The following is a 26,963-nucleotide window of genomic DNA, read 5'->3' as shown; positions in this document are numbered from 1 at the left end:
GACACAGCAGGATGTTTACATGATGGATTCTGGCTGGTGAAGAACACACAAAGCCTCGAAAAAATAAAATGAATAACAAAAAACAAAATTCTTCTGTTGTTCCCTGCAGCAGATGGAAAATAAACACAGCTGCTCCTCTGCCCCGAGCAGCGGCCGCACACCCTGGCCCCCGCGGGTCCCCGTGCCCAGGACACACTGCCCAGGCAGCCAAATGCCCATGGGATCGATCCCACAGGAATCCTCAGCACCCAGGGGGGTGACAGCGTGGCTCTGATGCTGTGTGAGGGGCGTGGGAGCTGAGGTGGCACTGCCAGCCCAGAGGGATCCAGAGAAAAGGGATTGCCCAGCCCAAGGAGCCATCCCAAGGTGGTGCCAGTCCTGCTGGTCCAACCTCTGCTGTCTCTGCTGGATGGGGGGGATAATCTGACCCCCTGGAAGGAGAACCCTCTGAGGGGGTGTGAGTGGGGCAAGGGACCATTCCCCACCCAGCTGGAGCAGCAGAGGAGCGGGGACAGCGCGGGTGTTTGGGGACAGGACAGGCTGTGAGGCCACAGCCGCCCCATCCATGTGGAGCACGGGGTGAAGTGGAGGTTAAACATCAGGAAACACTTTCTGGCTCTAGATGGGATGGGGCAGGCAGAGCCAGCTCCCTGCTGGAAGCCCCCTCTGCAGGGGACCCCCAAGTGAGGGCTGTGTGTCTGTCATGCTGCCACGGCCGGGATGTCCTGTATCTTTTTTTCCTCCTGAATTTTAATGCCAGCAGCAGCTGCTTGCTGTGCACAGAGCCCCCACCCCATCTGACCTGAAGCTGGGGGAAAAGAGAACATTTCCCATATTTACTGTGAAACCACAACAACTCTTGCAGAGGCAGATGCTCCCTGCAAAGTAACACTCCAGGTTCTGGATTTAAATAAGGTACAAGTGTCTACAAATCCCATGGACAAGCAGAAGTACCAAATATCCTGCAGTTTCACCTCAGGCATCCCAAAACCTCTCAGTGTCCTGATCCAGGAGGCCTGAGAGTCCTGAGTGAGGTTGGGCTGTGCTCCAGGCTGGGGGATGATCCAGGTAGTTTGGAGGAATGCTGTCAGGGATGCCTGGGCTGCAGGGATGTTTCCAAGGATGCAGGGATGCTGCCAGGGGTCTTTGGGACTGCAGGGATGTTGCCAGGGACTCCCAGAGCTGCCAGAGGCTCTCTGGACTGCAGGTCTGCTCGGGGCTGGAAGAGCACTTGAAGCTGGCAGGGATATTCGGGATTGGCAGGGACTCAGGACCGGCAGGGATGCTCCAGGCTGTGGGGATGCTCCGGGTTGGGGAATGCTCCGGGCTATGCCCCTAGTTGCGGGGATGATCCGGGATGTGGGGACCAGGGGGTGACCATGAACAGGCATCCCGGGCTGGAGGTGCCGGCGGGCGGGGCAGGGGCTGCGGGGGCTCCTCCCGGGCCGCTCGCGTGGAGCTCGGCTGTCCTCTAGTGCACACCCGGCTCCATGACACGGAGCCGTGGGGCTGGGAAGGGCTGGGAAGGGCAGGGAAAAGCACAGAAAAGCAGGCGGGGCAGGCAGAGAGCACCATCAAGCCCCACCTCCCACTTCCTTCCAACCTCCGCATTTTTAGGGACTCCAATATTTATTCGGTATCCCTTTGTCCCTCGCTTTTTTCCCACGTCCCAGTCCCCCTTGTCCTTCCATCCCTTTTTTGGCCAGTTTTCTATCCAATCTCATCTTAATTTAGTGGTCTCCAGTTATTCCTTAGGCTCCTGCTCCTTTTCAGACTCCGTTTTTCAGCAGCCTCCACTCTTCATCTGCCTCTCAGTCTCCGTTTCGCATTTTTATCGTCTTCCCACCTCTCTTTCGCCTCCCCCCCTCCCTTTTTCAGCCCCCAATTTTTCCTGATTTCTACTTGCCCTCAATCCTCCCACACCTCTTTGGGCTCCCACCCCATTTCGACGCAGGGGAGCCACCACAGGCACATGGCATGGGGAAAGGAGGGAAAGAATGAGGGAAGAGGGATGAAGTGCAGGTCCCTGAGCACTAGGGGCTGTCACAGCCTGAGCAGCCTCACCCACACACCTGCCTGTGGCTCCATTTAAGCTCAGCCTCAGCTCCTTCCCCACCTCGCTGTCAGTGCTGCCTCCAGTCCCACAGCCCATCGAGCTGTCCCCGCCGGGGCTGTGGGCACAGGGGAGGCTCCCTGACTTCTGCCAGCGCTGCACAGGGGGACACCTGTCCTTAAGCCACGGGGGTCGGTGGTGGCCCCTGTCCCCTCCATGGGCACCTCCATGGGTGCTTTGGGGCTCTTCTGAGGTCCTTTGGGGATCCCGGGTCGCGTTGTCCCCGCTCTATCCCCTCTCTCTCCCGGCGCTGTCCCCGCTCTGTCCCCGCTCTCTCCCGGCGCTGTCCCCGCTCTGTCCCCGCTGTCCCGGCGCTGTCCCCGCTGTCCCGGCGCTGCGGTGGCGGCGGTGGCCACGCGAGGGCAGCAGAGCGCCAGGGACGGGCGGCGGGAGCGGCACCGGGACCCTCGGCCGGGCAGAGCCACGGGACGGATCGGGACAGGGACCCGAAACACCGCCCTGCCCACCCCTGCCGAGGGCAGCGACACCTCCCGCCAGACCAGGCTGCTCCCACCGCAGTCCAGCCTGGCTTGGACATTTCCAGGGATTCAGGGGAAGCCACCGCTTCTCTGGGCAACTTGTGCCAGGTCTCCCAGGATGCTCTGATCGAGCCAAGTGTCGGCTCCTCTCTCCTCCACGGGCAACTCCAGGACCTGGCATTGCTCACAAGGGCTTCTTCATCTTCAACCACCAAATAACAGGGGATTGAGGAGCCACCTGTGTCTGTGGATGCTGCTTTCCTCTCTACTCTGAGTCATTCATCTGTCCTGGCCCAGCCCTGGCTGAGGAACAGGTTTGAGGATCATTATTCCAGAGCTCCTTTGCTCCAGCGGGATGAGCTTCCCAGCATTTGCTGCTGCAGACCCGGGTCTATCAGCCTGGCCTCGGGCTCTGGGCCCAATCCGATATCCATGCATGACCCCCCCTCGCCAGCCCCCTCTCCCACCCCCACCATCTTCAAAGCCAAGGACCTGGCAGTGGTTCTGAAAGCTGGGCAGAGTCTCCATGCCATGGCTTGGCATGGAACTCAAAGGCTCAATTAGCAACATCTGCTCTTGTGGGCTGTAAAACCCTCTCACTGCTCCCCTCCCTTGCTCCGAGCACTCACAGCTGGGAGCAGCATGGGGCTGCAGCCAGCCCGGCCAGGGGAGCTGTGCCCCTGGCTCACAGCTGTCATAGCTTGCTGTGCCATCTCTGCCACCGTGCCACCTCTGCCACTGCTCTCCAGACCCCTGAGATCCACAGCCTGATGGCAGCTGAGTGTGAGGGATGAGGAGTGAGCTCTTCTCTCTGGTGAGCAGGGAATGGCTGGAGCTGTGTCAGGGAGGGTAAGGCTGGATATTAGGAAAAGGTTCTTCCCCTAGACAGAGTGGTCTGGAGAACTGAGTGGCTGGGAGTGCTCAGGAGAAAAGGAGGTTCAGGGGAGACCTTCTCCACAACTCCCTGACAGCAGGGAGCAGTCAGGGGGGATTGGGCTCTACTCCCAAGGAACAGGGACAGGATGAGAGGGAACGGCCTCAAACTGCACCAGAGGAGGTTCAAGCTGGACATGAGGAGGAATTTCTTCATGGAAAGGGTGGCCAGGCATTGGAAGGGGCTTCCCAGGGAAGTGGTGGATTCCTCATCCCTGGAAGTGTCTGAGGAAGGACTGGATGTGCCACTGAGTGCTCTGGGCTTGTTGACCAGATGGAGATCGGTCAAAGGTTGGACATGATGACCTTGGAAGACTTTTCCAACCTCAATGATCCCATGATTCTATGAAAACCAGCCCATGGCCTGGAGGCTGGCTGAGAGCCCCCGCCAGCACCCATTGTTCGGGAGCTGAAGCAATCGGAGCCCTTTCCCGAGGAGCCTGGCGGGCCGGGCCGGGCTGTCCCGGGAGGGCTGTATAGCAGCAGGGCTGGACACTGCTGTCATCATTCCACGGATGCCTCCAAACGCAGCCAAGTGGGGCCACACGAGGCCACCAAGGTCGGGAGGGCACAGAGCCAGCCTGGAATGGGATTTGTGAATGGGAGCGGGACAGGCAGTGCCAATGGGGTGAGACTGTGGGGCACCCTCTGGAGAGGGGGTCCCTGAGCCCCCACTTGGAGGCAGCCTGGTGCCAGGAGGGGACAAGGGAGTCCCATGGCAGCACTGATGTCTGACACTGGGCACCAAGCACTTCCCCGCCTTTCCTAGCCTCATTCCAAGAATGTCCAGTATGTCCACTCCTTCCCCACATTTTGGCCATTAGATCTGATTATCCTTGATTTACTTGCTGTCTGGGGAGCTCTCAGAGCCTCTCCCTCTGTACGAAGCAAGCTCAGCTGCATTCTGGCTGCAGCAAAACACCTCACCCTGGGGACGTCCCTTGGGAGATTCCCCAAAACACCAGTGCCCTCCTCAGCTGGCGGTGTCCCTCAACTCCTGCCTGGGAGCTGGGGGACAGCAGGGCTTCCCAGAACTGTCACCCCATGACAAACAAAGGATGTGATCACAATCCCATAAAAACACATTATTGAAGCTCTTTGCCAAGGCCAGGCTTATCTGGTGCAGTGGGTGATGAGAAAACACCTTGTGCTTACGGTGACTTCCTCCCTACTTATCCCCACCAAGGATCTGCCTCACAGGTAATCATGGAAACTCCAAATTCCCCAGGCAGTTGTCCCAAACACTGAGTCAGAAGCTGGCAGAGATGCCTCTCCCACCTGAGGAACCAGGACTTGAGCGCCAGCCTGTCCATATCTGTTTGGAGTGACAAATCCATCCATAAACCACATTTTCCTTGGAATACCAGCAGTAAAACATCCACACAACATTGTCCTTAGTACACCAGCAGCAGCAGTAGAGGGAGAGAAGCCAGAGGAGGGCTGAGCAAAGCTGTTATCTCCTGAAGGGTCATGTGTGAGCCGCTGGTTTTGCAGGCAGTGGGAGGAGCAGATAATATTTTCCCAGGCAGAGGAAACTCCTGGGTGAAAATAGCGCTGTGCCCTGGAAACGGAGCCATCAGCAAATAGGGCTGGTGCAGCCTCATCTCAGCAGGTAATGCTGAGCTGGGCACAGGCTCTGTGGTGGATGAACTGCTCCCGACGGGAATGGGAGAGATGAGCTCCCCCCGTGGCCCTGTGGGAGCACAGGGGAGCCGAGCTCAGGGACAGGTAGAGTGTTCCTGCACAGTGGCTCTCTGGGACACCCTCTCCATGCCCTCTCTCTCAGTTTCATGCAGTCCCAGGTACATAAAAGGACCAGGAGTGCTGGAACAGGAAGAAAGCTGAGTCCTCAGGCTGGGGAAGAAAGCTGATAAAGGAAGGGAACAAATGGAGCTTTGTGGGGATGGACAGGAAATAAGAGAGAAAGGACAGCAGGGCTCAGTGTCCCATAATTAATGGGGTGCACAAGGCTTGGAGGGGCCCTGTTACTGTCTCAGCTCTTCCTAGACCAGGACATGACAGAGCTGATCTCCTGTCTACAACGCTCCCTCTGAGACGTGGAGTGATGGGACAAGGGGGAATGGCTTTAAACTAAAGAGAAGGGAACTTTACATGGGATATTGGGAAGAAATCCTTCCCTGTGAGGGTGCTAAAGTGGGGAAGCCCTGGCACAGGTTGTCCAGAAAAGCTGGGGCTGCTCCTGGGTCCCTGGAAGTGTCCAAGGCCAGGTTGGACAGGGCTTGGAGCACCCTGGGATAGTGGGAGGTGTCATGCCCATGGCAGGGGATGGGCATGGTGATGTTTAAAAGTCCCTTCCCACCCAAACCATCCAGTGATTCCTCAAACCCTGGTCTGATCCTGTGCAAACAGGCACAGACATTCCTGGGAAAGAAATCCACCAGAGGAACTGCAGAGCTGCAGGAACAGCGCTCTCACCTATTCCAGCATCTCCTCCCGGCGGGGCCGTGGCTATGCTGGAGCTGCAGGAAGGGATGTGGTGGGAAATCCAGAGGGAGCAGCCCCTGAGGGAATCACAGGTGTCTGTGCCACGGCTCAGAAGAGCTGAGCCTCCAGCCTGTGTTGCAGATCCTTATATCACTCCCCGTGATGTTCAACATTTGTTCGTTCCGGCTGTAAAACCTCTCCTGGCTCCGCACCAGGTATTTTCCTCCCTCAGTGCCTCAGCCAGGGCCGAGCTGTTGGAGTGTGAGCAGCTCACACACCACAGCCTTTGTGAGTAATGGCACCAGCTGAGGTGACAGCCCCTCCACCAGAGCCCCTTTCCCAAGCTGTCCTCACAGGTTAGGATGGTAAACAGGAGAAGGATAAAGCCTCCAGGGTCCCTGTGCCTGCAGGATCCCACTCTCCTGAGGGCGCTTGGGTAACCTAGCTCCAGCACTCCATGGCCTTGAAGGAACTGGTTCACTTTGGGACAGAGCTTGAGGTAAACCCCAGGAATAGAAACACCTGAACCCCACAATTCCCACAGCCAGGGTAGTGCCCGAGGCTGAGGGTGGCTTTGTGGATGGAGAAGGACCCTCCAAGCAGGCTCTGCCCTCTGTTCTGTGTATACTGGGGTTTCATGTCCATGGAATTATGGAATCATTTAAGCTGGAGCGGCTCCCAGAGACTGTTGAGTCCAGCTATCACCCCCCGCACCACCAATGCCACCATTAATCCATATTCCCAAGTGCCGCATCCACTTTATTTTGACCACTTCCAGGGACGGTGACTTCATTGCTTCCCTTGGCGTCTGTTTCAATGTCTGACCACCTTTTCAGTGAAGAATTTTTCCCTAATATCCCACCTAAACCTCCACTGGTGCAACTTGTGGCTATTTCCTCTCACCCTGTCTGTTGTTCCCTGGGGGCAGAGCCCGATCCCCCCGGCTGCCTCTTCTGTCAGGGAGTTGTGCAGAGCCAGAAGGTCCCTCCTGAGCCTCCTTTCCTCCAGGCTGAGCCCCCACACTTCCCTCAGCTTCTCTTTATTTTCCACTCCCAGAGACCTGATGGTCTCTCTGGGTTTAGCCATGCCATGAACCCCCTAACAGGGGTTTAGGGACATGAATAAGGGACGTCCCTGGAAGATGCTTTTGCTGTCTGGTGACATCTCTCTCCCAGTCAAGCAGAAATGGAATCATCGGGGGCTCTTTGTGGGGCTGAGGGTGCGAGGGCAGTGAGGGGACAGCAGGCTCTGCTCTCAGGGGACAGCACGGTGTGCGTGGCTGCTGCTGGAGCCCCCGCGGCCCCTCTCCACCGGGACCTGTTGACACCGGGGATGTGGCAGGGACCAGTCCGTGAGGGTGAGGATGGAGGCGAGGATGAGGACTCAAGTGAGGGTGAGGTGAGGGTTAGGATGAGTATGAGTGTGAAGATGATGGCAAAGCTGAGGACGAGGATGACCGTGGGGGTGAAGTGGCGGCGAGGATGAGGGATGAGGAAGAGGGTGAGACCGAGGGTGCGGATGAGGTGCTGATGAGGGTGCAGGTGACGCTCAGCGCGGGGTGAGGACGGGGCAGAGCGCGGAGCCGCGGCCGGGGCTGTGGCGGGTGTGCGGGGGTGTCCCGGCCGGGCCGGGCCGAGCGGAGCTGTCCTTCAGCACCTCGGCAGCGCCGGCCGGGCCGGGCCGCGGCCGTGCCGGTGCCGGCGGAGCGGAGGCAGCGCGCAGGCGCAGCGCTCGCGGCTCCTCAAGGTGTTGGCGGCGCGGCCGAAGATGGCGCCAGACTGAGGGCGAGGGGGCCGGGCGGCGGCGGCGGCGGGCGCGGCGCGGCCCCGGCACCGCGCCGGGGCAAGCGGAAAGCCGAGTGAGGGCGGCCGGGGCAGGCGCGGGGCCGGGGCCGGGGCCGGGGCGGGCGGCGGCGGCGGGGCGCGGCGGGGGCGGCGCGGGCATGGCGGCGGCGCGGGGCAGGTGACAGCGGCGGCAGCGCCGCGCTGCCCGCCCGCCGCCCGCGCGCCCCCGGCATGATCCGCGGCGCCTGGATGTCCCCCCCCGGGGGCGCCGCCGGCGGGGCCGTGTGCTGCGCGCCGCGCCGCAGCGACAAGCCGGTGGCCGACCCCGAGCGGGCGCAGAAATGGCGCCTGTCGCTCGCCTCGCTCCTCTTCTTCACCGTGCTCCTCTCCGACCATCTGTGGCTCTGCGCCGGGGCCAAGCTGCGGGCGGGGGAGCGGCCGCGGGGCCGCGGGCCGCGGGCGCTGCTGGCGGCCGAGCCGGCGGGCGGCGGCGGCGGCGGCAGCTGCGAGGCCCTGCTGGGCAACCTGAGCCGCGGCCCCGGCGGGCCCTGCCCCGCCGCCCGCGGGGACCTGGACTCGGCGTGCGCCCGGCTGCTCGCCCCGCAGCGCCCGCGGGCCCCCGGCGCGCCCCTGCGCTCGCCCCCCGCCGCCGCCGCCGCCGCCGCCGCCGCCGCCGCGCCCTTCTTCGCCTCGCCCTCCTCCAAAAGGACCTTCCTGCAGGCTTACTTCAGGAACTTCAACCTCTCCTTTTGTGATACTTACACGATCTGGGACCTGCTGCGAGAGATGGCCGGCCCCGACGGCCTGGACTGCAGCCTGGACAACCTGATGGTGGACCTGGTGGTGGCGGCGGCCGGGGCGCTGGGCGGGGAGGCCTGTAGCAGCTGCGTCCAGGCGTACCAGCGGCTGGACCAACACGCTCAGGAAAAATATGAGGAGTTCGACCTCTTGCTGGAGAAGTACTTGCAATCGGAAGAGTACTCGGTCAGATCCTGCCTGACGGACTGCAAGGTACGAGGGGCCGTCCCGGGTGAGCTGGGCCGCAGGGGGCTCTGTGCTGTGGGGGTACCGTGGTCCCCCTGCTCTCACACCTTCCTGCAGGCTGGGATCTCCCTCTGCTCTCCAGACCTCTCGTGGCAGTGGTGGTGGGACAGGTCTGGAACCCTTGGGAAGGCTGGACAGGGTGGTGTGGCAGAGAAGGCAAAGCAGGACTTGGCCTGAATGAGCACTCACACATCCCTTCACACCTCTGCACACACAGGCAGCTCCCAACATTCCATTCCCAACACCCTTCTCCCAGCACCTCAGTCTGAGCACTCAACTCCTGACACCTCACTCCCAGCACCCCAGTCCTGACACACCACCCCCAACACCCCTCTCCTGACACCCCAATCCTGACGTGCTACCTCAGTCCAAGCACCTCACTCGTGACACCCCAATCCCTACCAGCCTCATCCACACCCCTTTCCATGTGCACCCCTGTGCACACAGGGGTTGAGCTGGGGCAGCTGTGGGGCCCCTCACCTTTGCCTCAGATCTGCTGCTGCTCCTGGAACAGCCCAGGGTTCTGCCTGGCTGTCATTAGACCAGTGGTGACCTGAGATGAACCGTGGTTCAGGGCCCCATCCCTGTATGCAGCTGCTGTTTTCCAGCTCTTCCACCCTTTCTGCCCAGGGAGCTGACCCAGGAGTGCTGGGATGTGCCTCCCATCTTGGTGTTCTCCCCAGTGTCACTGAGTGTTCCCAGCCCTGGGGTACAGCCCCTGTTCTGAAAGCTGATGGGTTGGTTGCATCTCCCAGCATCAATGGGATCGAGGCTCAGTATGGAGCCATCTTCTCTCCCAGATGAGAGTTGTAGTTGGATCTCCATAAGACCCCCAGTGTGGTTCTGCTGGATGTTCCATTCTTACAAGCCCGTGGTGCCTCCAGCTTCCACCTGCTGCAAGCTGCCTGGCTCACCTCCAGACATCACCTCTGGGAAGAGCAATGGTCTCCAGAATTAAACCTGCCTCCCTTGCTCGGAGCTGTGTCTTGGGCGGTGTGACAGCATTGTCCCCACAGGGATGGTGGCAGAGCTTCCTCCCTGGTAGTACAACAGGGTTGGCTGCTCTTCTTCTGGGACAGGAGTTTTGAGGGACACTTGGAGTTGCAGGGAAGCTCTTGAAGTCATGTTCATGCCCTGGGAAAGTGTGGGAGCAGCACCAAGAGCAGTGCTGGGACACCGAAGTGTCTTTCACCAAGGGCACATTGGTGAGATCCTGGCCACTGCTCCAAGGGTCGCTCTGGTGAGGTGCTGGGTTTGAGCAGGAGCCTGTGCTTGCATTCTGGGCCTGGGCCAAGGCAGGTAATCACAGTCTGCTTCCCAAATTCCTCATGTTTCCGAGGGACATAGCATTCAGCCTGCTCTGAGTAGTTTGGTCCTACTGCTCCACTTGCACAGGGAGTTTGGTGCTGTCCATTGTGCTGCTCCTGCTTCCAGGGGCCCAGCAGGATCAGGATCTCCCTGTGTCATGTCTGGTGGAGCATAAACATTCCAGATTCAGGCTTAGCATCCACCGCTGCTGGGAGACCCAGAGAGAGAAGCGAAAGAGGTGAGAAAATAATCATCATGTTGGGACTCCAAAATACGTAGAAACAGAGCCGTGCTTCAGTGAGTCTCCATTAAGTGTCCCTGGGTTTAACATCCTTGATGGGAGAGCAGGAAATGTGCTGGGGAGATTCAGAGCTGGAGGCAGTGGCAGGACTCAGCCCTCTCAAACTGGTTCCGTGTTGTGTCAGTGCATCCTTAGAGCATCCTTAGAGCATCTGTGAGCTCCAGCCTTGCGTTCCACAGGCAGCACTTGGGAACAGGAGGCAGGAGGAGCAGGGACAACCTGTGCACACTCCCCTGGGCCACCCACTGGGAAATTCCCATGGGAGTGCCTGAGTCTACACACTCCCACCGGAGCCTTCACAGCTCCCATCCTTTTGGTTGCTCCTGAAAATCAGGCTGCTTTGTTTAAGGCCATTCACTCCATATTTATGTGTCTTACTCCAGCCTTTTGCATCCATGAGATTCAGCTTTTCCCTCTCAATGGCTGTTCCCCATCTGTGAATTGAGGCTAATGCCAGACCCCTCCAGCATTGTGGTGAGGAGGGAGTTTTGGCCTGATTTCGTGATTTCTGGACGTGAGCAGGGACTGCAGTTACTCATTGCCTTGGAAAAATGTGGCTGGCGGGATTTTTGAAGCAGTTTGAATTTGTATTTCCCATCCAGATGCTGGATGATACCTGTTTGTAAGGGATGGCAGAGCTATTGCTTGATGGTGATAACATCTGAGAGCAAATAACAGGAAAACAGGAGAGGAGTGGAGGAAAACAGAGTGGAATGTGCAGTTCAGCCAGTGTGAGAACTCCTGCAGAGCCCTCACAGCAGGATTCTGGCTGCATGAGCTCTGGAGCTGGAGAAACAGGATTTAAATGATAATTCTGGGACACAGGACCATGGGAGCGGGGCTGTGCATGGAGGGTTAGTGCTGCTTCCCATTTGCATCCCTGCCATTCTGTAACAGCAGCTGGAAAATAGAAGATGAGGAAGCACAGCAGCTCCAGCTCACCTGCTCACAGCCTTCCTCTGCAGAGCCACGGATCCCTCTGGAATTCGGTGCCTAAGAAGTCTGGCTCAACAGACAGCTCACAGGGAACTCTGTGGCAGCCAAACCACTCCAGTGATTTTGGCTCTTTATTCCACCTCATTTCAAACTACAGCAACACCAAATCCCAGCTGGAGCTGCCAATTCCTTCTTACAGCAGCAGGTTTGACCCCAAGCTAAAAGTTTTGAAGCATCTGAGTGTTGTGGATTGATTTTAGGAGACACATAATTCCCTGTTAATAAATCATCTTGAGAGCTGCCCTCAGGTTTGGGGAGAAAAGGGAGGTGCTGCCGGGAGGGGAAACAGCATCCTAGGCATCCCAGCCCTGGATCCATCTGTGCCTGGAGATTGGGAAAGACTGGACCAAAGTCTCCCTGGGAGATAGGAATCCCATGAAATGGTGGGGTCTGTGTGTAATTCAGATGCTGAGATTACTCAGTGCTGTAATACTCTGCCTCTTTATTTTCTGCTTGGGGATCGTTCCTGGGCAGATCCCACTTTCTGCACATGTTGTTATACCTGTGCAGCACTGTCAACTTCCAAATCACTCTTTGGAAATGTTTTATTTGTTACTCTTACAACTAACCCCAGAAATCCCTGTGGCTGAAGGACAGTAAATCATGAAGATGCACTTCTGGGGTTTATTGTTTGCATTTCCCATTTGTTGGGATTTTGGGGGGGTCTGACTCCCACAGGGACACTTATGGACAGGGGCACCAGCATCCTGTGGACAGGAGGAAGAGAGGGAGGTGGGTCCACAGGGTCCATCCATCTTCTCAAATACATTTCTTCTCATGTTGCAGGGATCTGCCTGCCAGCTGCTGGGTCACGGTGCTAGGTAGGGATGATGTGGATAAAAGGTGGAAAACGCCTGTGTTTTTCTGAACATAAGTGGGAAAAGTCATTAATTGAGTCAGGAGCAGCTGCTGGACACCTCCATCTCACCTGTTGCTATGTGACTTGTACCCTTTGTCACTGCAAGACACAATGAACTTGGTGCACAGTTGTGGGGACACTTTGGAGCATCCTCCTGTGACCAAAGGAGGTCACAGCCTGGCAACACGTATATTGGATTTGTATATCCATCAGGAAATGTGAGGCAGAAACAGCACTCAAATTGTCAGCCCAGGCTTTGCAGGACTTAGTGCGGGAGGAAATCGCTGTCCTTCCAAAGCAATGTCCTGCTTAGGGCTCAGTTGTGCCTTTTTCCCGTCTTTCCAAACATGAAAAGAGCAGTGTTGCTCCAGCTCAGACACCAGATGAGAGCTTTGCTCGTGCCAAGGCCATGCTCTGCATGCTGGCTCCTGCCCCGACAGTTCCCAAAAGTGCCCCCTCCCACCGATCCTGGGGCAAATCAAGATCTATGGGACAAAGCCTGCGGAATTAAAGAGTCATTAGGCTGCAAGAAACAAAGCTGTGGCGAGAGAAGGGCTGACAGGCAGGAGGGAGCTGGCAGCAGAGCTGGGCAGGCTGGGCTGGACAGGACCTGTAGCATCTCAGATGTGATTAGATTATCAGGTTTCTCTGCACACGGGCCCGTGGCTGTGGGATCTGGTTCTGTACCTCTGGTTTCCCCAGTACCCCTTGCAGGGCAGGATTTCACTCCTGAGGCTTCACAGTGATGTGGTGAGAAATGGAGGCTGCTCCTGCTCTGGCATCACCCCTGGCACAGCCCACATGGAGCAGGGAGCAAATCCCCAGTGCCCAGGTTCAGCAGCCTCTGGGGTCCTGTTTTCTGGCTCTTGTTTAACCAGGAATAGCATCAGTAATCGGCATCGCTGTGGAGCATCCCGCCCTGTGGAACATCCTCTGGAAACCCGAGCCTGCAGATGCCAGGAGCTTTAGAAACACCATGTCTTGGGGTTATCCCAGTGCCAGGGACACCTCTTGGGGGAACCAAAGCAGCGTTTTACCTTCACAAAAGTAGCTCAAGTTGTGGGTTTTTTTGGGCTGGGCTTGTCCAAAATACTGCCTCAGCCTGGTGCACTTCTACTCTGGGCCTGGATGGCTCCTTGCACAGAGGGAAAGTCCCTTGAGAACCACAACAAAAGTGGTTTCACCAAAAGCTTGTGCTTTTTAAAGGGAGTTACTTTAGTACTGAGGCTTCCAGAGAATCTGTGGACGGGTGACTGCAAAGTTGCTCCCTGGACCTGGTTCAGTGTGGAGCGTTTGGTGCACCAGGAGCAGCAGCACCTGGGAGGAGAGAGGCTGCTCCCAAACACCTGTGTCTGCTCCAGAGCTTCTCCTCCAGAACCAGCCTGGCCAGTGAGGTGTTTCATGAGGTGAAAAAAGGTTCCAGAGTGAATTCCGAAGTAATTCCAGCAAATCAGCGCAGTCATTTGGCAGCTCGAGCAGGAGCACACGCACAAGCTTAGCCAAGTGTGTGGCTCCATGTTCCCCACCCATTCCATGGGAGCAAAGGGAATTTTTTTGCAGCCCTGTACAAAGATATAATTCAGTTGTATAAAGAATTTGGGCTAAAGGACCATGGTGGGTTTAGTCTGCATGTGCTGTGGCTGCCCAGTTCCAGTGCCTTGTGTCTGGTACCTCCTTGATGCTTGAAAACTGAGATCAAGGCTTGGAAAACAGGAGAAACAAAAAGTGAACTGATGGAATAAAAGATGTAGAGGTGTCAGGAATGTGCCAGTGGTACTGGGACTTGTGAGGGCTGCAAGCCAGGTGGGAGTGGGAATGCTCAGATGCTGCTTGGACAGTCTTGAATTTTCCTTGAGGTTGAGACCTGGGAGTGTGTGGTGGGCTGGAGGCAGAACCCACACTGGTGCTGTGGGGTGAAGCTGCCTGGGGTGGGGTCAAGGTGTGAATGGGAGGGGTTTATGGGGGCACTGGATGGTGTTTGGCTGCCTCCTTTGTTCTGGTTGTCTGTCAGTCCTTGTTGTCTGCCTGTCCTCACTTGTGTCTGTCAGTGGTGCTGCAGGGACAGCCCACAAGTTTCCCAAGGCAGCAGCAGGTCTCCATGGAGCAACAGGCAGGTCAGCAAATGGTGCAGGGACAGCGAGGGAGGGTGACATCTGTCTCCATCAAACTGTCACCAGTAGCTCCAAGTGCCACAGGCTCCAGCGCCTTCTCCGTGTGCTCCCGGCTGTGCCTGCTGCCATCTCAGCTCTCCTGCTGCAAGTCCAGGTTCTTCTCCATGCCTGGGAGCATGGTGGGCACAGGGGCTTCACCAGCAGGGTGGGATGAGCTCCTCAGAGATGCCACCTCAGCAGCTGGAGATGGAAAGTATCCGGCTGTTCCGTGTGGTGCGGGAAGGCTCTGGGAGTCAGGAGCTCAGCAGCACGTGTGGTGATATCAGCGGAGTGTGAGATCTGGGAAAACCACACGACCCCCAGCCCCCTTGCTGTGCACATCCATTGTCACAGGCTACCTGTGGTTGACCAGGTCAGGGCTGTCTTGCCACGCTGCTTTTCCTACCAGGCAGTGATCCATGCTCCCCGTGGACAAAGGGATCTGCTGGTGCCACGCTGACTTCCAGCTCTGCGCACATCTGGGAGAGGAGGCAGCACCTCCCACACCAGCACCAGGAGGAGGGAGAGGATGCACAGGGTGTCTGCTTGAACCCAGCTGGACCTGCCCTCACAACGGGCTTCACCTGGTTCCTGCCTGAGGACAGGATTCTTTCCCATCAGGAAAGGAGCCGTTCGTGCCCAGTGGGGATCACACATGGCCTGGCCTGACCCCAGTGCTGGGCAGTGCCAAGCATCACACGCAGAGAGGGTATGTCAAAACACCCCACAGCCCCAGGCCTGTCCCTAGGGATGCCCCGCAGGCTTTTCCTCTGCTGCAGGCTCCAGAGCTGCCCTGCAGGGTGGGAGGCAGGCAGGAGGCAGAGGCAGGATGTACTTGACTGCCGGGGGGCTATTCCCGCTGTCACCGGGATGCCATTAGGATGCGACTCATGCCTGGCTCCACGCAGGAGCTCAGCTCCGCTGTCCTTTGAAGGGCAATGACTCAGGGACAGCAAATCTGTGAATGAGACACGGAGGCTGCCTGGGCAAGAAGTAGCCATCTGTCCACGCTGCTCCAGCCCCATTCCCGTGGGCAGAGCCAGCAGCTGCCTGCCTGGAATGGCTCGCCTGCTTCAGCCTCACTCCTCTTCCCAGCTCCTGGCTTTTCCCTGGGGCCTGTCTCCCAGCTGTGCTCCTGGGGTGTCACAGCTGGTGCTGGCGGCATTGACTCGCCCAGATGCTGCCAATGTGTCCACTGTTTAAAAAGCAGCATGAAACGGCCTCACCTGGCAAGGATTTGGTTTTCCAGAGCCCTGTCCGTGCCAGCATCCTGGTGTTCCTGGTCCTGGCTGGAGAAGGTAAAGCCACCTGCTCTGCTCATCCTTTTGGGAGTAACAGATACACGTGTTTGACATCTTGGCTGGAATTTTATCCCTGCACGGCAGCTCTGCAGCTCTGCTGGTGGGTGGAGGCTGTGGATGGACAGGAGAGTGAAGGTAGAGCTGGAGAGGGGGCCTGGAAGTGTCTGGGATGTGGGATTTCCTGGTGAGGGGTGTGCCAGCACCTGGGTTTGCCCAGATCAGGGAGCCTGGAACCCCTGTGCCCACAGGCACCAGTCCCAATCATTCCCCACTGCTGGTGTTTGCAGAGGGAGAGGAGGCAAGTGGAATTTTCTTGGCATTTTCTGAACAGCTGCAGTTTGGGAAGGACTGACTGGTGCTAGCAGAGCTGGAGCTGTGTTTCTCTCTTTAATGTAAGGAGTTCAACCCCCTTCAGACCTGGGCATCTCTCTGACCTGTTCTTGGTCTTCAGTGTCATATTCCTTGGAGCTGGTCGCCTTCTGTGTCATTTTCCGTAGATGTGGAGAGGAGGAATCCACAGGGATCTCTGCCTGTGTGTGCAGGGAGCAGCGTTTTCCTGCCATGCCGTGTTGCTTGTTATCATTCCTCGCTCTCCCATTCAAATGAGACTGTCGGGAAGCACCAGGAGCTCTGGGCAGCCTGGCTTGGAGTGTGCTCCTGGGACCTCTCTCCAGACATCCCTTGCTCATGGGAATGCAGGGGAAGCACTTCTACTTTGCAGAGCATAATCAGGGACAGGGATAGCCCCAGCCTGTCCTGGGCTTGCTCCAGGGGAGAGCAGCAGGAATGGGGCTTCCCTGCAGTAACGCATCCCTCGGGATTCGCTGCCTGAGGAGCGATGCCAGCCGGGAGCGCCTGCCTGCTGCTCACCACGGAGACTGGGAATTATCCTGGGGCTTTCCCTCCCTGGAAGGGAGCAGGAGATCTCTGCAAGTGGTGTTCAGCCAGGGATAGAAAAGCAGAGGTTGCAGCTCTCGGGTCTGACATGAGCCTGTTGTGTATCTCCAGCAGTAGGAGCTGCCAGGAGTGCTGATAAGCATCTCAAAATCATCTTTGCTTGCATTTAAGGGACCTGTGGGCACAAGCTGAGGTGGCTGCAGGGCCCAGCATGAGCGTGGAAAACTCCACACTTCCCTGTGACCATGGAAGGTGCCCAGGAGCTGGGATGCTCCTGTCTCACCACTGTTTGCTCCATGAGGGAGCAGGGATGGGCCAGATCCTGCTGCTTGCCCATCTCTGTGGGGTTCACAAGGATGACATGACGGACCATGTTCCTCCTGCTGCCTTATACCTTGTCCCATTCCCACTCAAGCCAAGTGGGACCTCATGGGATGCTGTGCAGGGGGCTCCTGGCAGAGTACAGGATTATCCCCTTCCATAGGTGTTGGATGTAAGATAGCCCTTGCTGGGCTGGATGCTCACACCATTCTGAGAACAATTTTCCAACCTCACCACTTCCTTGGAAGGGAGATGAGCAGAGAAACTTCTCCCTCGCCCCCATCACTGGTGGGTAATATATGGCTCGTGGCACTGAAGTGTCTCGCCTTTATTTTTTTATATCCTATCTAATGTAACAGGATGTTCTCATTAGCTGTATAAATGTTTAATCCACTTTTGAATCCTGCTAAGCCCCTGGCTGCAGCAGGATCTAATGGGAGTGAATTCCTCAAGCCATTCTAATGGATTGCAGGGACCTCACTTTCCCTCTGTCACCAACTCCATCATGTTCAGCTGCAGTTTTGCAGAGGTCTTTAATTACTTTTTAAGTCATTGGGCTGGCAGGATGGGTTGGTATCTGACCCACTGGGGGCTTGCAGGTGAGGGATTGTGCAGGATGGAGCTGCTGGAGCAATCCTGAGGAGGCCACAGAGCTGCTCTGAGGGCTGGAGCGCCTCTGGAGCCAGGCTGGGAGAGCTGGGGGTGCTCACCTGGAGAAGAGCAGGCTCCAGAGAGACCTTAGAACCCCTTCCCTTGCCTAAAGGGGCTCCAGGAGAGCTGGAGAGGAACTTGGGACAAATACTTTGAGGGACAGGACACTGGGAATGGCTTCCTGCTGCCAGAGGGCAGGGTGAGATGGGATATTGGGAAGAACTTTGCTCTGAGTGTAGTGAGGCCCTGGAACTGGAGGTCTGGTCTCCCTTCTTCCACCTTGGGGCATGGCCATGTGGTGTCACAAGGACAGAGCCCTCCAGATGCCAATGAGAGTTGCTCTCTCCCTGGCCACCAGCTCCTGTCTCCTGGTGTCCACCCCTTTCCCACACAAACCTCCACACTCCATCTGGCCTTCCCTTCCTGACAAGTTTTGCTTCTCTCCTCTGTCCTCTCTCCTCTGTCCTCTGTCCTGTCTCCTCTCTCCTCTCTCTCCTCTCTCTCCTCTCTCCTCTCTCCTCTCCTCAGCCAAGACCCTTTTTGAAAGGGGAGCACGGAGCAGCAGCCCGGATTAACTGCAGCCTGGGAATGCTGGTCCCTGTGGCCTCACAGTGCTCCTCCCTGGCTGGGATCATGGGACAGGGACTGGCTGTGCCTGGGGTCTGGCAGCAGTGCCCACAGGCAGCCCACCATGGCTGGACCACCATGTCCCAGACACTGCCAGGGAATTCCCAGGGTCTCTGCAGGGGACACAGCCAGGATGTGAGGAGGGGGGACTGAACAGGAGACTGACATCAGGAATGCTGGGATAAGAGCTCCCATCCATGAGCAGAGCACTGTCACCCTGTGCTCACCCCCCTTGGAGAGAGGATGCATCTACCCTGAGGTGGGGTTTGATAATGAAATGGAAATATTCCATGGGAATTGGGATGTTTTGTAGCAGTGATCTGGGAACAAGAGCCTCCTGCAATGGGCTGTAGGAGTGGTTGGGCAGGGCTGGGTGGCTGGACAGGGGGTAACCTCCAGCCTGCACTGGGAAAAGTGGGAGCTGTGGTGGGAGGGAAGGGGCTGCAGACACTGCTGGGCAGGAACATGGAGCAACCTGTGACATGCACGGAGACAGGCACTGGCTGTGGGAAGCAGGAGGGCCTGGCAGCGGTCACTGCCTTCCTGTTCATCCAGCTGTGCCATTAATTACTGTGATTAATCAATAGACACAGGCACATGGCCGTGTCGGGGTGCCACGTGCTCTGTCCCCTCAACACAGGAGCTGCCAGAGGTGTCCAAAGTGACTCCAGAAGCTCTGCTCTTCCAGGGAATGCTCCCTGCTTCAGTACAACCATGAGCACAAGCTCTTCCTCCTGGGTTTGTTCCAAGGGGAGTGTGGCATCTGCTGGGATGAGACCAGGCTTTTCCCTGGGCTCTGCACACAGCAGCCCTCGGTGCCATGAGCTGATGAGCAAAGCCAGGAGGCTGTGACTGTGGTGTCTGTCCCCTGAGAGCATTCCCAGGGCTGGGAGCTGGCACTGCCACCCCCCTGCCCATCACCTCTGGGTGCTGGGGTTGTGTGTGTGTGGTTGCAGAGACAGCTTGGGGTGCTGGTTTTCCCATTCTTTTCCACTCCACTCCTTCCCAAGGCATGTGTTGAGCTGCCTGATATCATGACATAGTGTGACAGTTGTTACCTGGGCCTTGAGGTGTGTGGGGGGGGTCACACTTTAAAGCTACTTTCTTTTAGTTTTGGCCAATGAGTACCTGAGGCATTGTGTGTCTCAGACTGGGTTTGAGTGGTTTGAAGGGGAAATTTGGGGCTCTTTCCTCTAGAAGAAGGAGCTTTCAGACAATCTCTTTAATCCAGGAACTGGGAATTAAAGCTAAAATGCTTTAAAATGAAAACTAAAGGTTTTAAACTTTAAAACTATCAGCTGCTTCATGAGGTGATTGAGTGGTGAGTGAGTAGCTCTGACAAATTGCTTCCAGGTAATTTGGAAGTGATTTCATCACTCGGGTCAAGGGATATGGTCTTGTCCTGTGGGATGTAGGTGGGAAACCACAGTTTGGGAGCGTAGGGGACGTTCCACTGCCCAGGACCTTCCCTGAGGATGAGCCTGGTTGCTGCCAGACCTGGACCACCCTGTGCCCAGAAAAACACACAGGAGGGATGCAAAATGCTGTCATGGATGGGATGGCTGAGGGAGAACTTCTGGGAAAACCAACCCTGGAGAGGGGTGGGCTGCAGGGTAATGAAGAGCCTGGAGTGGGCACGTGCCAGCCAGCCCAGCAGCTCCGTGTGGAGTTTCCAGTGGTGTCTGAGGAGCACCCACTCCAGTTGGGATTACCATCAGTGCCATTCCCTGCAGCCTGTGTGCATCCATCCCCATTCCCCCATCCCCATCCATGTCCCAGGCATTCCTGCTGGCAGCCCCATCCCAGCACCCACCACAGCCGCCACTCCGTGCCCTCTGGAGCTGGGTACAATGGGCAGAGGCTCCCCTGGTTGGGAAACGGAGGAGCTGCGGCTCCAGTGCTGTCATCGCCAGGCAAAAGGCAACTTTATATTAAAAATGAAGGAAAAACAATACAAAACCCATAATCCTGCCCAGTTGTTGGGGTTTAGGGTTGGGTTGGTGTTTTTCTCCCCCCTCTCCTAACCCAGAGCATGTGAATGTGTCAAGGCAGGGATAACAACTCCAGAAGTATCAAAGAAACCAAAAATCAGCTGTTCCAGAGATGATGTTGGAACAGCCCATAGCAAGGAGAATTTTTAAAAATGCCTAAAAGAAGCTGGTTTAAAGCTCCACATTGTTAGTGTCTGAGTTAATTGAATACAGTGGTAATTGGACATTGCAGATGTGTTTGTGACTCCTCCTGGCTGGCCCTGGACCTCAGCATTCCCTTAATCTTCTGCCATCCAGGGGGGCTCTTCTCTCCCCCCCAGCCTGTCCTGCTTCCCGCGCTGCATCCTGATGTGCCAGAGCTTGGAGAGCTGCCCAAGCAGCTCATTAGCAGTGCTCATTTCCCTGTGTCCAAGATTAATGAGGCACAGCCACTCCAGATGCTCCTCTCAGGCCAGGGTGGAAATGTGAGTCCCAGGAACTGCTCTGGAAGGGGAGGGGGATGCTTCAGGCTGGGGGTCTGGCAGGGACTGGCAGGGATTTTTCTTCCCATCCCTGCTGGGAGCTGGGTGCACCCAGTGGGAAGAGGGAAAGGAGGAGAGTCATGATGGTAGAGCCCAACTTCCATAGTGATCCTCACCTCTGGTCCAAGCACACTCCCAGATCTTCTTCTGGGGTTATTTTGTAGGGAAAACAACCCTATTTCCCTGTCTGCATCTCCCCCTTCCAGAGAAATGGATTTTGGGATGGGGTTGCTGCCCCAACCCCTGCCTCTAATTAAGGAGAAGGGTTTGTTACATTTGTGCCATTAGCAGGATTTTCCTTGGAGAAACTTCCTGAGCATTGATTCCTGTTCAAATGGGAAAACAAACACACAGTTTGTTGTGTTAATTACAGCTGGCATTCCCAGTGGGCATCCAGACTATCCCAAGCACTGTGTCCTCTGCACTGGTGGTGTATCCTGCGAATGCTGCTCCATCCCTGCTCCTCTGTTGTCCCAAAGTGGAGCTGGGATGGTTCCACAGGCAGTGCCAGTGTTCCCAGCATACTGGCAGCAACTGGACTGGCCTTGAAGTGGCCAAGTTTGTGCAGAAATCCTAAGGACACGGAAAGACTTTGGAGAAGCTCTTTGGTGGGGAGTGCTCTCCTGGTACTGACAGGAGACAGAAGAAATAGTGCAGGCAGGGCAGAATTCCCATTTGGCACAGAATTCCCTGTGAAAGCACCATCCCTCTGACTGCTGCTTCCAGATCCCACTGGAAGTGTGAGCAGACAGGGAGCTGAATTCACTATTAGAAATCCAATTCAATTTGGGTTTTTTTTAATGTCATTTATGATGAGGTTTTTCATCCCACCTGCAAAATTTTGATGTGGACAGATAGTCTGTCCTCTTCCATATAAATTGGCTGTCTGAAGTTGGCTCCTTTCCTAGGCAGCCAAATTCCGTGTGCTTTCTCAGAGTCATGCAGCCAGTCCTCCAGAGCTAAAAATGCAGGAAGAGGGCACCAAATTGAAGCTATTTTGGAGTTGAGGTCACTTATATTTACTTGGCCAGGCTGGAGATCTGCCAAAAGCCAAACCAGAATGGAGGGAACACTGATTGCAACCTAACCTGCTTCCTGAAGAATCCAGAGAGAGCAAGGATGAAAACTAGGGAGCTTTCCTAGTTGATCTAAGCAGGGAGTCAATTTCTTCCTGTCCTAAATTCTCACATGTCCTTTCTAACAGCAGAACTAAGGAGGTTGTATGGGGTAAGCTTGGAGATACCAAAACCTTGAGCATCCCAGGGAATTTGCTCCTTGTGGGTGAGTGATGGGAGGACACTGGGATCTCCTGGAGATCTACCTGTGTCTCAGCCTGATCCCAGGGGAGTGGGAGAGCCCTGTTGGACCAGCAGGTCTTGGATGTCTCTGGTTTTGAGTACACACAGGCAGTTTTCATCCTGCAGAGCTGCAGGAATTCCTGCTGCAGCCCCTGGAGGGTGCCACAAGGGAATGGCAAGGGCTGGCTGGGGTCAGTGCTTCCCTTAGGGAAGGCAGGTGCTCTGGAAAGGGAAGGAAGAATGGAATGCAGCCAGGGAATCCTGGTTCAGGTTCTAGATGAGTGCTCCAGCTCTGCCCTCCCTGGTGGTATCACCAGCTCCTTGCAGTCTCTCCTTCCATATTTTCATTAAATTCATGGAATGTCCCTGTGTGTGTGACCCCAACCCTCTGTCAGATTTCCCTGATGGAAATCATCACAAACATTCAGGGGGAATATGTGTGGATCCATGCAGAGCCTGCTTGTGCCAACTCCGTTTCCACATGACAGCAGGATGAACCAAAGCAGCTTCCCACAAAACTCTGGGAAATCTCCTGTTCCGGCTGCCTTTTCCACCCAAATCTGGAGCTGGGACAGCTCAGGTGACGCCCACAATCCTGTGCTGGAGCACTCAGTGTACCCTCCATGCCAGGCTGCATGTGAGCCCAGGTGGGAGCTGGGATGTGTCTGGGATCTGGGAAGCAGCGTGGGAGAGAGTCGGAGCTGGGAGAAGACTGGCAGGAAATGGGAGTGAGTAAATCAGCCGAGCTCGCCTGAGTTGTGACTAAAGGGGGAGCGTGAGACATCTGCAAATATTAGAGATGTGTAAACACGGAGCAGGGAGAGGGAATGGTGGAGGGAATGATTGAAGGGAGTGAACTTTTGGATGGAAAAATGTAGGTCAAGTATGAAGGAAAACTTGTAGGCAGCGAGATAAATGCTGTAAAACAACCTCCTTGGGAAACACGAGGAAGTCCCACTGATGGAGATGTTTATCCTGAGGCAGATGAGGGTTGGAAAAGAGGCTGAGCTGGAGGGATGGATTCAGGGTGTCCATCCCAGATGGGGCTGGGCACACCAGTGATGTCCATCCAGCTCCTTGTGTGTTCATAATTCCCTTTTAAACTGCAGGCTGGTTGTGGTTTAGTTAATCCATCCGGATTTTAATCCTGAAAATTTCTTGGCTGTGAGAGGAATTCACCTGTCTGACTTCAGCCAGTTCAAATTCAAGCAGGTCATCCACACCAGCTGTCCAAAATCCTGGATGGTCACCAGGGGAAGGAGAAGCTCATCCAGCCCCTCACTGCCAGACACTCCGAGGGTCGGGGTGTTCTCAGGACACGCTCTCCTTGTTGCTATAAAGGCAGCCCAAATAATTAAGGTTATTAATAAGGCCCCTCTGTGTTTTGTTCCAGATTACACTGGAATGTGTCTGGAATGTGTGGAAACCACAGCATCATGTCCAGGCAGGGGCTTGTTGAGTCCTCAGATTGGAATAAGGATATGGTCTATCTGAATAAATCCTGGGCACTCAGTGGATGCTTTGGAGCCCATTTTACACCCCCTGGTGCTGTGTCCCTTCAGTGTAAGGTGTCACTGTCCCCTGAGCTCTCTAACCCTCCTTTACCTTCTGTTGAGGTTCCATAGCAGCAGTACCAGGTCCTGCTTTCCCAACAAGAAAAACTTGTGGTGCTTGCAGAGGGCCATGTGCCACCCACTGAGGGGTCCTGCTGTGTCCTCCTTGCTGTCCCCATGTCCCCAAGGGAGCAGAGGCCGTCAGGGAGGGCAGTATTGGAGTGGGGGTTGTGGCCTCTCCAGAGCGTGGCCTCTTCCTCCTCAGCTCTAGGGAATCAGCTCGGGCAGATCATGGAGTCGTGGAATGGTTTGGGTTGGAAGGGACCTTAAACCCATCCTGGCCCTGGACACTTCCAGGGATGACATGTTCAGGGATGCAGATCCAGACCTCAAAACTCTCCTGCTTGTGTCCTCACACTCTGCAGAGTCATTCCCTCCTCTGGAGCCGTTCTACCGTGTCCCAGTAATTAACATCCAACAGGACAAGGAGAACAAGCACCTGCATTCCCTCATCCCAGGAGGAAAACCCTGGCCACAGTACTGGGGACTGCTCCAAAATGTTCACTCCATAAATTTTGTCCTAGTGCCCTTTATACTTTTTGGGATGAAAGTTTCACCAAAGCTAACACAATTCTGTAAAAATTCTGGGTTTCATGATTTGGCATTTTCCAGGGGGAAAAAAACAAACTAAAATAACTTGCCAAGAATTTCCCAACCAGCTTTAATCCTGAGACACTACTGTGGTCCAAACAAATGATGATAAGGATCTATAGAAAACATGGGAAAACAAAGATGTGATGGCTTTAAAGCCTCCAGAAAATGAAAATGCAGCTGGAAGGAGGAGCAGGGAGTTTCTTTAAGCATGCCAAGGAGGGAAACTCCCTTTGAATCACAGGGAGCCCTTTCTAGCTGGTTTCAAAGGAAGTTGGATGCGGTGGTGGAATGACCGCGGTGCTGTCACTCGCGCCCACATGAGTTCATGGATGAGATGGAAGTGCCACGGGTTTCTTGCAGCCTGAGGAATGATGTACACCAGGAGAAATGGGAGCTTTCCCTCCCTCTCTGCTACAGCCAGTGGAGACAACTTCCCCTGTGCCTGATGCTGGGGAGAGAAGGGAAATTTGGGAGTATGGTTGTAACTGAGGCCGTGTGGGCTATGCCCAGCTGTCTGCCATGGGCACAGGCACATGGAGGCTGGAAGGGAAGAGGGAAACCCAGGACTGGACAGGCTGGAGAGGTAGGGAATGTGACACAGCCTTATAGTCACAGCTGAGCCCCCAGGGTGCTCTTCCTTCTGGAAATGTTGCCAAGCACATCTTGAGGTATCAGGAAGGTGAACAGAGCACATCAGGACACCTGTACCGCTGGTACATCCCAGTGCCAGAGCATCCATGGAAAATGAACAAGTTTCCCCCTTGAGCCAAAAGAAATGGCACAGCAGAAGTTCCAGATGTCAGGGAATCGGGAATCTCTCCCAGGACCTGTGGGGAAGGTGAGGAAGGTGTTATTTGGTGACAGAGAGGGACAAGCCTGAGGTGCAGTGGCTGCATGTGCTGCATCCCAGCTGCTTTTGTCCAGCAGATTTTCCAGCAGGAAGTTTCCAGTAAAGACCAGTCCATGATGTGTTTTGCTGTCCCATGTCCAGAGCTGATGGGGGCCAAGGCACTTTAGAGGAGGTGAGAATCCCTCCACTTCCCAGGAGAGCAGTGGGATGTCTTGGGGATGAGGAGGATACTCTGGGATGGGTGATAAACAGCATTTGAATTTTTTTGATGGTCTGAGCTCTTGGGTCACTAATGTTGGCAGAATCTGTTGCAGTGCCTGGCTGTAGGGGACATTATTCCATGTGGTAATTAGCTTTATTTTTGTGGTGGATTTAGCTGGATAGATGAGTTCCACCATTACACTCCAGTGGGTTGTTTGAATCCATCGCTATTCAACAAATGATACCAACACACATTTCCCACAGGAGCTGGGAGCTCTCTCATGATCTTCCACGCTGCGATGCTCCAGCTATCCCAGTGCTTAGGAAATGATTTATCCCTCTCCATGATTTCCCCCAGGCTGTCTACAAGGCATGGCTGTGCTCCGAGTACTTCAACGTGACCCAGCAGCAGTGCCGGCAGCGGATCCCATGCAAGCAATACTGCCTGGAGGTGCAGACCAGGTGCCCCTTCGTGTTACCGGACAATGACGAGCTGATCTATGGAGGTTTGCCTGGCTTCATCTGTACGGGTAAGGAGGGCCGGGCTCACACCGGGCACGGGGCGGGGTGATGGTGAGCCCTGGGGAATTTCCAAACCACTTCCCGGGTTTGGAAGTGGCTGGAGTGGGAGGAGGGGCAGTGTAGAAACATTGCCTGATGCCGAAACACGGCCATCTCAAGGATATAGGATAAGGGGTTAAGACAGCAATATCTCAGCCCAGGAGGTGAAAGTCCAACCTCTGACTGAAAGTTAAAGCATGGGAGGAGCAGCAGATGATGGGTTAAAGCAGGGTGGGAATATTGAACCGCTGTGAGCAGGATTTGAGGAGCCCTGAGCTCACCTTGCTGGTGTGTGCAGGCTCACAGATGCACTGGGGCCAGTCCCAGGGGGTGTCTGGGTGTCTTCGTTCTCAGGTGTGCCCATGTCACTGCTGGTGGGCACCAATGCTCGCTTCCTCCACAGCCTCATCCTCAGTGTTCCACTGACCCCTCCTTCTGCTTCCTTCCTTCCTTCCTGCAGGGCTGCTGGAGAACCAGCTGCCCAACGAGGAGGCCAAGTGCTGCGAGGTGCAATGGGACTCCTGCGAGCACCCCCCAGACAGCAACGAGGACACATCCCCCAAATCCACAGCGTCAGAGTCACTCCATTTCCACCGCCACGACCCCCACCTCCATCACCAGAGGCAGAACCACTACCACCTCTACCACCACCACCACCACCAGTACCACCAGTACCACCAGCCCCACTCCCCGTCCTTGCTGCCGGTCTCCGCGGGGTCTCGCCTCAGCAGCAGCAGCAGGATCAGACTGTGTGTGCTGGTCCTGATGCTCCTCCACACCATGGTGTCCTTCTCGAGCGTGCACGGTGGCGCTGGGGGGCTCAGCCTGGAGGCCCCACCTGCCCTGGAGGAGAGCGTGGCACGGGATGAGTGACACAGAGGGCAGAGCCGACCTCCAAGGAGAACGCCAGATCTTTTTCCATAAGGGGGGCACATGCTATTCCTCCAATGGGAGGCACGGGATTGGGGGTGGCGCACACGCACCCCCGCACATCCCCCAAGAGCTGCTCGCGGGGCATCCCCGTGGTGAAGAGTCTCTAACGCGCACAGGGCTGCGGGACCCGGCGCCAGAAGGGTTCGGGCAGGGCCAGCATTCCCGGCCCCGCAGGCGCCGGGCGGGCAGGAA

The 26,963-nt window shown here is 56.1% G+C and overlaps 1 protein-coding gene across 1 annotated transcript; it reads left to right on the top strand.

Annotated features, from left to right (window-relative positions):
- Window positions 1-7,985: 7,985 nt before the first annotated feature.
- NALF2 (NALCN channel auxiliary factor 2) lies at window positions 7,986-26,961 on the top strand. The gene is made up of 3 exons (XM_088062680.1): window positions 7,986-8,765; window positions 25,636-25,807; window positions 26,299-26,961. Exons 1-3 carry the CDS (start codon window positions 7,986-7,988, stop codon window positions 26,709-26,711), a joined length of 1,365 nt encoding a protein of 454 aa, XP_087918806.1. The 3' UTR covers window positions 26,712-26,961.
- Window positions 26,962-26,963: the final 2 nt, after the last annotated feature.

This window comes from Pseudopodoces humilis, chromosome 15 (assembly GCF_049639895.1).
Source record: "Pseudopodoces humilis isolate 2021_Gansu_Grassland_sample_001 chromosome 15, ASM4963989v1, whole genome shotgun sequence".
NCBI lineage: Eukaryota > Metazoa > Chordata > Aves > Passeriformes > Paridae > Pseudopodoces > Pseudopodoces humilis.
Note: the sequence above shows the minus strand (reverse complement) of the source record. Positions and strands in the feature narration are given on the sequence as shown.

What these genes read in the sequence shown, in the direction of transcription:
- NALF2 (XM_088062680.1), top strand. Translation starts at nt 7,986, where the DNA reads ATGATCCGCGGCGCCTGGATGTCCCCCCCCGGGGGCGCCGCCGGCGGG. An exon ending in CCTGCCTGACGGACTGCAAG is followed by an intron (nt 8,766 to 25,635) that starts GTACGAGGGGCC and finishes GATTTCCCCCAG; the next exon opens with GCTGTCTACAAGGCATGGCT. An exon ending in GCCTGGCTTCATCTGTACGG is followed by an intron (nt 25,808 to 26,298) that starts GTAAGGAGGGCC and finishes TCCTTCCTGCAG; the next exon opens with GGCTGCTGGAGAACCAGCTG.